Source organism: Leptidea sinapis, chromosome 43 (genome assembly GCF_905404315.1).
Source record: "Leptidea sinapis chromosome 43, ilLepSina1.1, whole genome shotgun sequence".
NCBI classification, from domain to species: Eukaryota; Metazoa; Arthropoda; class Insecta; order Lepidoptera; family Pieridae; genus Leptidea; species Leptidea sinapis.
Window position 1 is genome coordinate 6,467,922 of NC_066307.1, and position 12,436 is coordinate 6,480,357.

At 35.9% G+C, this 12,436-nt stretch overlaps 3 protein-coding genes across 4 annotated transcripts in view; 2 read left to right on the plus strand and 1 right to left on the minus strand.

Moving 5' to 3' along the window:
• The window catches only part of LOC126976996 (zinc finger protein jing homolog), a 193,770-nt gene that overhangs the window by 165,543 nt on the left and 15,791 nt on the right, over nt 1-12,436 (plus strand). The window lies entirely within an intron of this gene.
• LOC126977020 (uncharacterized) lies at nt 8,538-10,922 on the plus strand. The gene is made up of 2 exons (XM_050825673.1): nt 8,538-8,954; nt 9,796-10,922. The coding sequence occupies exons 1-2, from the start codon at nt 8,665-8,667 to the stop codon at nt 10,676-10,678; spliced, it is 1,173 nt and encodes a 390-aa protein (XP_050681630.1). The 5' UTR covers nt 8,538-8,664; the 3' UTR covers nt 10,679-10,922.
• LOC126977025 (uncharacterized) lies at nt 8,945-11,319 on the minus strand. Its single transcript, XM_050825680.1, has 2 exons — nt 10,914-11,319; nt 8,945-9,663 (listed from the first exon to the last, which is right to left on the minus strand). The coding sequence occupies exons 1-2, from the start codon at nt 11,083-11,085 to the stop codon at nt 8,969-8,971; spliced, it is 867 nt and encodes a 288-aa protein (XP_050681637.1). The 5' UTR covers nt 11,086-11,319; the 3' UTR covers nt 8,945-8,968.

The following is a 12,436-nucleotide window of genomic DNA, read 5'->3' on the forward strand; positions in this document are numbered from 1 at the left end:
ACTTTAAATATGCTTTCTGCAACTGGCGGATTGTGCACACTGCGTTGCGTTGGACCTACTTGTAATTTTAGAAATACTTTAATGCTAGTTGTTGGCCATCCTTCTTGGTCTATGTGGCTTTTGAAGTTAGATATCTTTTTTAGAGTCTTTATAGTTATGGTGTTGATCGCAATTTATGGAAAATCAGCAAATTTTTTTGGACCCTTATGGGTATGTATGACATATAAATTCATTACTTCTGTTAATTTAATTAAAAAAAAAAAATTCGTCTACATACGTCTAAAACTGGCTATGAGGTGAAAACGTAACATTCAGTAAAAAACAGGCGTGCTTAATAATAAATGTATAATAAAACGTGATATAGTAATAAGATACACGTTACAATTTCGTCTAATGAAAGACAACAGCGCCGTTGAAGACATTCAGCGGACTATACCTAATATACAGCGAAGGAGTTGAAAATGTAATATCGTTGCATTTCCTCGCTGCTGGTCAGACTCAAATCGACTTACGTCTGCGAGCCAGCGCTTGTTTCAAAACAAGCGGTGCGGGACAAAGCGCTCTCGTGGATTGTGGGTTCGCCCATTTCCTGGCCAGACGCACTCGGAACTAGCAAAACGACGTCGCAAATACTATTTCCTTAAACACTCGAATCTCTAGACAATGTTTTGATACAACTTTGATTATTACATCTATTCTTTATATGTACTTATTGTTATTCGAATATATTTGTATCTGTTGTGTTTTTCGTGGTAATATGGCTCAAGTTCACCTATTTTGCTACCTTCATTCGGTTCTTTAAAGCATTTTTATTGTTATTTCAATTAATTAGTATTGAAAACAAAAAGAAAATTTGCTTGGCCATAAAAATTTTCGTATACTTTCTTTATATTATAACCTACTATCAACTATCTTATCTTTATTTATAGCTTGTACTTTTTCTGTTTTCGTGTCTTTACGACAACATTATAGGTCCGTTATAACAATTAAATAATAAATTTGAACAGGAAACGTGAATCTCACATCAAAAACGGATTTTTATATTAATGAGCTCGAAGGCGACCCTCTATTCTAAGGTAAAATAATTTAAATTTTGTTATAACTCCAAACGATTGCTCGAGTGATGCTGAGAGCCACTTTCGTTGCAAAAATTCAATCGAACACATTTAGGCGCTCCTACTAACCTATTTTACAGCTACGCCAAAGTACGGCGTAAACGTAAAGAATAGAGTCTGCAATCGTGTGCGACATCACGCGAGAGCGTAATGACGTAATGAACCGTAACGCAGTCGCCAGTTACGAAATCTCATGAATATAGAGCGCGTAAATAAATAGCAGATGCGCGAAAAACTTACCCCGTGGCAACCGACACACACTTAGCATAATAATCGCGAGGGAGTAGCGCGGGGTGGCGGGGAGGGGCAAGCGAGGGTGTCTCCCTCTGGCTCCTGGCTCCCTGTGTGACACGATTCTCACGCGACGCGATACGACTTCCTTTTAGCTTAATGAATGGGCAATGTAAATATGTAAATGTGTGAATGTCGTTAACCTGTTGTGGCGTGGATGTGATTTCACGTAACAGCGCCGAGCCGCGCCGCCGGCCGCGAGTCTTACGTACAAGTGTCTATGCTTACGTACAAGGCTATTGCGAAATAATAACTACTGTACGTGCTTTATTGGTTTTAATTGAGTTGTATACTACAGTTGCACACTTCCTAACTTTTTCACTAATGATTATTTTCCTTCCAATTCACTTCTTGTTACAATTATAATAAAGCTAATTTAAAACAATGGTTGCTGAAGACCGCGGCAGGTACATCTTCTGCAATCACCTGATGTTTAAAAGATGACAATGAATTCGAGTATAAATTTTCTGCAAAAATATATTTTCCTTTAGAATTTTCCAATTCTTGTTTAACTCAATTAATATTGACTTCTTTTGAAATGTATTCACATTGTTCATTACTTCACTGTGTCTGTGTTGTATCCGGAGATTCTGATAGAGATATAGATAAGAGAATTACATCACGGGCCACTGTTTTCAAGTGCCATGTTTTTCAAAATTTTTCGTAAATCTTCCTCAGGTAGCCATATCACGCTGTTTCAAAAATAAATTTTAAATCGGGACCCTAACAACCGTGTCATCATCATCAGCTGGAAGACGTCCACTGCTGGACAAAGGCCTCCCCCAAAGATTTCCAAGTCAATCGGCCCTACGCTGCCCTCATCCAACGTATTCGGTCCAGCTTGTGGGCGGCCTACCTACACTGCATCTTCCGGTATGTGGTCGCCATTATAGGACTTTACTGCCCCAACGGCCATCTATCCGTCGAACTATGTGCCCTGTACACTGCCACTTCAGTTTCGCAATCATATGGGCTATGTCAGTGACTTTGGTTCTCGTACGGATCTCCTCATTTCTCATATGATCTCGCAGGAACTCCATTGCCCTCTAAGCGATTATAAGCTTTCTCATCAACCAGATTATACATATCAGATTACACAATCTGACTATATTATTATTGACGCAGACTTTAAATATGCAACAGACCACCCACTGACCACACAACGACCTCCACGACCAATATAATTCTAATCTTAAATCTTATTTGCACTGCATTGTGGTTGTAGGTATAACTTATCAGCCGCGCTAACATATAATTCGTTCCCATCGCAACCTTAATCTAATTTAAAATTACATTCGATCCATTTAGAATGTTTCACGCCCCTCTTCCTTCCAAATTGTAACATGATTTTTTGTGAAATAATTGTGTACAAAAGATATCTGAAACACGACTCTTTTGATACAAACCTATTTTTTACATTGACAAAGTATACACCCCGTGGGGTTGTATGTGGGTATAATGTACCCTTTGAGAGCTTGGTAGAGCTCTAATTACGCCAGGCCTTCCTCCAAATTCTACTGAATTGTAAAATAGCTTTTCTCATGCATTTATTTATAATTTAAATTTATTATTATTCAAATAAATTGGATTGTTCTTTAACTAATTACTAACTTCAGTAATATGTTTGTGATTAGGGGCGTAAAACATAATATTATTTAGTTTTGATAATATTTCCGAGTTTTAAATCTTAGATAATTTATACGTCTAGATAGACTGTGACAGCTGCGAAAATGTCGAAAATAATTGAAGTTGACTGTAAACCTCTATTTTGAGCAATGCACGCACACCAACACAAAGAAAGAAATTTAAATCGCGAGTGTAAGACCTAGCTCTAGCTTGTCACGCACACTAAAGAAATAAACCTGGCCTGTTTTATTTAAATTATCTAAGGAGTAAATATTATTATCCAATAAAGCGAGGAAGCATCGTTCTCTAAAAAAATTGAAATCCACGTTCTGGCCGCAGTAATGTTTCCGTTGCGATTTTTTTCAGTGCTCAAACTCGATAGGCGAGGCATTATCAATAATGTGTAGTGCGTGGGTGTGATCACCTAGTGTGTGTCGATTGCTGACATAAATATGGTGTTCCGTCAAAAAGAACGGGCAAATAACTTGGGGTTTAGTTTGGTTTTGGAGTATTTTCAGTCAATTAGCATCTAAATTGTCCGTGGTGTTCATACGTTTTGATAATTTTTCATCTAATCGTTAGTTATATAGTTTGGTGAAAGTGAGTTTTCAGAGTTTCTGTAAAAAACTTTCACACATTGTTTGCTAAAAAGATAATCTATGTCTCTTTGTGTACCAAGGATTCTTTTACGGTGTTGATTCCTTTCACTTTAAAAGCAAGGGAGAATTACGTTTATTAACAATTTTGTCCGCGTGCTCTATTTATTTATTGTTGAGCGGTTCTTTATTGTGTTAGACATTTAAATTGGGGTCCGGCGTACTAGGGTAGCAGAAGTTGTGAGAACCCCACGTTGTAGGAGCGAGTCGCGACATGTGCGCCTGACGTATCATTTGCACTTTGAGACGCCCACAGCGATGCCATGCCGCTCTTGTTGACTGATGGGATGGCTAATCTATTAGATTCTATTAATTTATAATATAGTTAACCCTTGCTTATGTTTCAGAATGGAAATATGACTTGTATTATTATAAATCTTTAAGATAACGTGTTTATATAGAAATGGATCGTCCTCTAACAACGCCGTATACGCACCGAATTAGATTTTCTTCTTTTGAAAGGCCAAAAGTTCCAGATTGATCCGGTTATAAAATCGTTAACTTCAAAACGTTGTGGAGGATTATTATTTTTAAAATGTTTATACTTAAGGAGTTATCAGTTGATCATCTGTGTTTCCCGGCCTTGATTTAAAATATAATGATTTATACATATTTTTTGTTCTTTTATAAATATAAGTAACTTATCCTAAACGCAAACATTTTGAATAAGTACTGCTTCCGATAAAAAAGAACAACAATTACTGACATAATTGATAGAAATATAATTTCTTGTCTGCATAAAAAATATTGGTAAGTTTATTTAATTTTTGACACTTTTTTTAACCCTTTTATTCGTGTCACATCAATATGAAGCTACTTTCAGAGAAGGTGTTATATAAATAAATATAACGCATGTAATATGTGTTCATGCTTCAATTTTTTTTTGGACGTTTTGAAGATTTTCGACCATTGAAGAATGAGCTCTGAAGAGATTTTCTTGACTTATTGACTGTACCTTTCACCACACGAACCTGCATACCGGGATGTAACGTAGAACAGACGGAATAAATAACAATTGAATAGCCTTACTCTTCGATGACGCTTACATTGCTAGGCACACACAGGACGACAGAAACACCGCCAAATAATGTTAACTTGGGTTATCTGAAATGCACAGACTCAATTTAATTACAATGTATAATATGCAAACGAGTGGGGCAGTCGGTGTAATCGTTTTGCGCGCGTACCTCCACATTACGCTGGCCTCATTTGAATATGCTAATTGGTGCCTTAGTACCGCGGGGTGCGCGCACAATTTGTCCTACGTAGTGTTTGATGAGCGGCCGGCGACCGACCCCTCTGCTGATGTCAGTTCATGCGATTTGCGTGACTTTGATATCGGAATAAGTGACGGAATCACCTGTTTCTAAGCGGTATCAACTGTACGTATAGCAGTACCGGTTTTTTTTAAATAGATGTACCTACAAAACAAAATTATTAGAAATAAATACCATAATCTAAGAAAACTGTCCAAATACAAGATATACTGCAACTATACTTGGGTGTGTACCACGGAACAGAAAAAACTAGTTCTGTTATGTGGTGTGTACACAGCGTATTTTAAGCAGAAATTTATTTATTTATTTAGATTCACTAGTGGTCATTACATAACATTTTTAATAATTATGCTAAGTTACAAAGGTCTTATTACTAAATACATTAACTTTGAGGTGAATTCCGCATGTGAAAATATTTGTGAAATAGTTATAAATAAATAACTACAATAATAATAGCGATTTTAAAACGAGCTGTAGGTAATGTACTATTATATAAGAAAAAGAGAGAGAAAATATGTGTGTGGAGAAAATATAGACGTGAATAATTATGGGCATTTTAAGATTACTTTGTATGATCTGAATAGTAGAGTATAACTATACTAGAATATACGCGATAGAAGATATTGTGATGGAATGGGTCAAATTCCTGTAGTTAAAGCGGCAGTGACGTCTGGCAAACCGGAACACCTCTGTTGTGTGACAAATGAGTCTCGTGAACTAGAGGAACACTGCAGAAACCTAAAGTTAGCTGCAGTATACCTATTATCTAACTATCAAATACTGCTGCACTAGCAATATTATGTTAAAATATTTTGTAGATTTGTAGATTTTGCATTGTAAGCGTTGTCTTTCTGTAGCGAGATAGATTATCTTGTTGTACAACTACTGATCCTGAAATATAAAGCCGCATATCAAGAGAGTTTTATACAAAATGTTAAATAAGTACCTGAAGCGCGAGAACCATGAACACAATATTAAATGTGAGGATAGACCATGCTCACATTTAGGATATATTTATTTTGTTGGTTCATATGGAAGTTTCACTCTTCACGTATTGGTTGTCACTTTTGGCATGATGCGTATAAATAAGACCATAATATCATCTGATATTTTTAGCTAAAGAGTCTGCGATTAATTCGGCAACATACACAAGAACGTTCGCCGAAATCGAATTGAAAACAGCTCCACAAAGATAACAATACATATAATTATATCGTCAGTTCAGAAGCGGGTCGTTGTCCGAGGCGGCCGCGGCGCCACTCGACCTTGCTTCATCTCAACTCGCTGTTCACCTACTTACGCCCACTTTTCCTTTCGATGGTTCGCAAAAAATACGATCGACAACTAGACGAAACAATACTACTCTCGAATTCGTAGTGCTCTATCATGTCTAGCTGCTCGAGCGACTTTGTAATGAACTTGGTCCATTCAAATAAAATAGCTTTCTAAATATCTGGCTCGCGCTCAGATAAATGCGGCGCCACTAATCGTGTGTTTATTTTAACTTCAAGCTCATAAACCTAGACCGCCAGCTGAACTTTACTGGCTTTTCAAATTTTGTTCACTAAATTACATAATCATTATTTTGTAACAAAAGTAGCAAAATGCTAGTTCTAATTGTGAGCTGGACTTCGCTTGCACTCGTAACCTTGAGACACATTAAATACCTTATAGTAGTAATAGTATTTTATTTAATAATTTTAAATTAATGGGCAGTTTATTGTATATCATATATACAGAACTAGGCAGCTTTTGTCATACTTCAAGGTCAGTGGGATTTCGTCGAATATTTGCAAATTGGATCCCACACACATTCTTGAATAAATCACTATTGAATTTCACAAATACACACAGTTCATAGATATTAAGACAAGCAAGTGGTAATGGTGCAAGTTTTCCAAACAGAGGTCTGCAAGACTCATCAGGTGGGCTGTTGCAACTAGCTCTCACACATTTTTTTGCGATATGAAAACTCTAGAAATTTTTGTACAATTACCCCGTAGAAAGTACACACGACGGTAAACGAACACAAGAACAGTCTGTAACGAAAAACAGGTTCAAAGTAAGCGTGATAAGCTAATAATATTGTTTGTAAAAAAGTAACTTTTTTTATGCGCGAAGAGTATCAACAAATTTGTTAATCTTGCTACAATCGTTAGAATTATGTGATTCCCATCTAATGGTGTCATCCAGGAGCAATCCCAAAACTTTTGTTTGATTAACATTCAAAACTGATTTATCTTAAGGTTATTATGTCCAATCCATTGACTAATTGAATTCATCGTCATGTTTATGACAGCTGCATGATGACTTACAGAAGCATTTTGGCCAGAAGATACGACTATGGAAATATCGTCCACAAAGAGGACACATTTGTATTTTGTTATGTTTATAATGTCATTAACATAAATTAAATATAGAAACAGTCCCAGAGCACTTCCCTGAGGAACCCCGTATTTAGTTAATTTATGGTCAGATGCGTATGACTTCATCTCGTTATATACATCAAGTTTCATTTTGACAACATATTGAAGTCTTAGTTAACCATTCCATGAGTGGTTCCTCTTATGCCGTGATCTTCAAGTTTTTTAATTAGTATAGGATGAGATACTCTATCGAAAGCCTTTGAAAGGTCAAAAAATAGCCCAGTAGTCCAGTTTTTTTTTGTTGGGATTAGATAAGATATTCTGTAACAGTGAAAACATTGCTTGAGTCGTCGACTTCTCTTTCTGGAATCCATATCGACCAGTATTAATTACATTAAATTAAAGACAAAATTCCATCAATCTTTTGTGAATGCTTTCTTTCTTTCTTTTAAAAACCTTTGAAAAGTGTGATATTAATGATATTGGACGATAATTGCTAATGTCAAACTTATTACATTATAAGCTTTATCACCGATAGTTTAGTAAATATGGGAATGTTCCCACGGCGAATGATAAGTTAATTAAAAACGTCAGAACAGTTAATTGACCTCTTCAACATGCCTTCAAAACCTTTGTACACACCTCGTGATACCCTTCGGAGTTAGTATTTTTTAATGACATAATCTCGTTTCTAACCTCAACTTCCAACATAGGTCTTAAGTTGTTCATTTGACAAATCATATGTTGAGTGTCCTTTCAGTATGCCGTTTTCATTAAAAGTAGCTGCTAAGTTCCACTTAATTTGAGAAACACTTAATATTGGGGAATTTTAAATTTTACCTTTGAAATTACCAAATAGAATCTCAAATAGTGAGTAGGACTTCAGAACTTGTGAGACGTTTCAGTATTCGGGCAATAAGTCTACCTGTCTTATTAATAGACGCAATGTATAGTTACTCCAAGTTTATAATTACTTCTCCCTGTCAAGTAATTCTATAGTGACAATGGTAAGATAAAGACAAACGGCCAAATTCCAAATTTAAAACTAGTTCGGCCTTATAAATAAACTTGGTATAAAGTTATACCTTAAGTTATAAAATTTTTACACATAGACATTTACCTTATGATTGGTTTACGTATAATGTATCCCGCGTTTATTTGCAAGGCTGCGTGACAAAACTCAGAATCTTAGACACAAAGAATAGTGTTAGAGCTAGTTCAGACATGGCGGATTCCGCGCGGATGCAAATCGCGCGGTTCTAAACGCAAGTGTTCAGACAGGCGCGGATGTACATGCGGAGTGCCGTTATTCGCATAGGGTGACAGTCCAATCATGGAAGTCGAAGAAGCAATATGTGTGTACTTGTTGCTCCGTAAAAAAGAAAGAAAGAAGAAACGGCAGTATTGGGTGCATCCAATATTACGCGATCGGTTTACTCATGGTCAGTTTCAGACTTTATATCCAAAATTAAGAAGTTTTGAACCAAAATTCTTCAATTATTTGAGAATGTCGATAAATTCATTTGATGAATTATTAGAAATGATGAGTAAACAAATTGAATCTAATGATACCCATATGAGGTCAAGCGTGTCCCCAGAAGAAAAACTCGTGATCACATTAAGGTAAGATATTTATTTTATACGTCAGAATATATATTTTGTACTATAGAAGACTGTGAATCGTCAGTGCTATTGCATGATAAAGGCGATGGAGACTCTCCTGGTACTATTGTAGAATATCCAGTGAAATATCCTTGTGGGTTTGAATATTGTTGGTTTTGCCAAAATACTGCATTATGCGTGTTTTGCTGGCTCGTGATATGAATAGGCGATGGTAATTTCTGCCCTTTCTGTATTACCTGGAGCAATTCAATTTTAGTAGCCAATCGTTTATTTTCTGGAACTTTCTTTAACTCTTTATACAATGACATGCAAAAAAGTTTATCATCATCATCTTGCTTTGACATACTTTCTTGTATTTGTCTTTGTATTTTATCTCTTGATTCAATACTATTTTCTAATATGTTAGCCAATCGCTCTTCTGAAGTAATTTTAGTTTTCTTCCTTTTATTGGGTACCGGTTGTATTTCACGTGCATTTACAAAATTATCTAGCTTTTGGTCAATGTTCCGAATTTCTTCATTTTTGGCTTCATCTATGTTTGTGATAGTTTCTTTGTTTTCTATCGTCTTCTGAAGAAAAGAAAGCCGGTCGAAATACATGTATTTTGAACCTTTACATGCACCAGAACCAGAAGGAATTGATTTGCCTTTCTTGAATTCCTTATTATAAGCATCACGGATGTTCTTCCATTTTTTTTGTAATGATACACCTGGAACAGAAATCACTATCTTTAACAAATATAAATACAGTAGCGGTTAGGTAATTCAAGACACTCATTATGCTTTAACTAGCGGACCCGGCAGACTTTCAAAACGATACAGATTAATATTTTATTTTTCAGATATCTGGGTACTGGTTGTTCCTTTGGAGAACTACATTACAACTTTCGTCTTGGCAAATCTACAATCACAGGAATTGTCCGTGAAGTATGTGAAACTCTGTGGGAAAAAGTCACAAAAAACGTCATGCCTGAACCCAGCGAAGATATATGGAAGAAAATAGCTAAAGATTTTGAAAAATATGCAAATTTTCCCAATTGCATAGGCGCCATAGATGGCAAGCATATAAGGATTACAAAACCCAAAGATTCGGGTTCTTTGTATTATAATTACAAAACTTTTTTTTCCATAGTACTGTTGGCACTTTGTGATAGTAACTATTGTTTTACTTTCATAGATATCGGATCTTACGGAAAAAGTAGTGATTCTGCAATTTTTAAAAATTCAGCATTTTATAAAAGGTTAATAGAAAAGTCATTACACATACCAAAACCTAAACCAATATCTGAAACAGATCCTAAACCATTGCCATACGTCATAGTTGGCGATGAAGCGTTTGGTTTATCCGAAAATGTAATGCGACCCTATGCAGGTAAAGGGCTATCATATGAAAAAAAAATATTTAATTACAGGTTATCAAGAGCTCGACGTTTTATTGAATGCACTTTCGGAATTCTGGCAAACAAGTGGCGCATTTTTCATAGGCCTATAAACGTGAATATAGACTTTGCCGAAGACATAATAAAGGCCTGTTGCGTGCTACACAATTTTGTTAGAACTAGAGATGGTATACAGTATGAAGATACTTTACATACTGCGCCAATGAGTAATCTTATTACATTACATGCAGGAAGGGGTACACCATCATCATTAAACATTAGAGACAAATATGCTAATTACTTTGTGAATGAGGGTCGTGTAGAATGGCAAGACACGAAAATATGAAATTAAAATTGTTACAGTTCGCGCCAAATAACTAAACTCAAGATGGCGCGTCGCGTTGGTGGGTTGTACATATTACAGTTAATAGCTATACGTTACTGTGGTAACGTGATAGTTTTCCCGCGCTCGTTACGTACCGCCAAACAACGTTATACACATTTCAGTTATTTGGGGTGGACTGTCTATTACAAAACATGTAAACTACCCTGGTAAAATGTATAATTAAATGTCTACTGACCAAAAAGAACCTTCTTTTCCAAAGAATCCTCATTTTCTCCAAAAATCTCCACCAGCTCCTGCCAAGCTCCGTTTTTAATCGTTTTGTTAGAATATTCTGCACATTGGATGTTCCACAAAGCAGGTCTTTTTTCCACCTCATCGATGAATAGCTCGGTGTCGAAGCGATCCATTGTCACCGTCCGATACGCGCGGCTTCCGCGGAGCAACTGAACGCCCTCTAGGTACGTCAAGTAAATAAAACCGAGCGGCGACCGCGCGAATTCATTTTTAGCGGTTGAGCCGCGCGGATTGTCAATCCGTGCGGACAGGTATGAACGATTTGTAAGGCGCTAATGTAATTAGGATCCGCGCGGTTCAACCGCGCGATTTGCATCCGCGCGGAATCCGCCATGTCTGAACTAGCTCTTAATATTCTAAGTTCACAATTATCATTGTATTGACATTGTTGTCAGCGATATAGTCAACATTTGCATATTCTCGGTTTATTCTCAGCTATACCTTTATACCCAGTTTATTTGTAAGGCCGAACTAGTTTTAAATTTGGAATAACTTTACTTCGCGTTTATTAATAACACATTACAAGATTACTCTAGATTACTAGAAATATAAACATAATAATATTTCATTATATAAGTTTTAATTTAATTCGTCGTTGACAATACACTACATTATATTATTATGTAAATTAAGGATTAGATTTATCGTTTCATTCATGCTTAAATGATTCAGCCAAAAAGTTTTTTGTAGATATCATTCAGGATTATGTTAATTAGTAATCTACGCAAAAAACGAACGTCTTACTTTGGACTAATAATATACGACACGAAATGCATACATGCAAATTTAGAGACTTAGTTTTTATTTTAGGTCAAAAACGGCACTTATGAATGTCAAAGATATACATATTACCAATTAGGTAGAGGTACTACTACTTCGAAGTGGTTGAGCTTTAATGAGAAGTCAACAACAAGTAAGAATCTCTTTGCCTTTAATCAATATTTACAGCTTCATCGGTTTTTAAATATTATTCTGAATACCCATTCAGAATCAATGCAAAGTGTTGCAACAAAATACTCAAACGTTTCGACTTACTTATGTGATAAAATGATTATAATTATAGAAAAACCTAAAACGTTATCGAATACGGTAGATTCACCAATACACACACACACACACACACACACACTGTTTAAAAATAAAGGCATTATGCGAACATTTTAAACATTATTACAATAGTAAAAACCCTTTGTATTGCAAGGAGCAATTAATTTGATATCAATTATAAACTTTAACAGGATTAACGATCTCTGATATTAAATTAAAAGACGTTAGAACCTCTGCCAGACAGCAGGGGTCATCAATTCAATTCTTTGCACGTTTTGAAAAAAAAAATTGGGTCAATTAGAGAAAATACTCCCTATAAAGCGAGAAATAGGGGAGCAACTTAGTTTAAACATTGTGGGCTTGTTAAGGGTGGGTGTAGCCTTGACGGCCGAACATTCTCCCTCTGTCGTGCCTTTA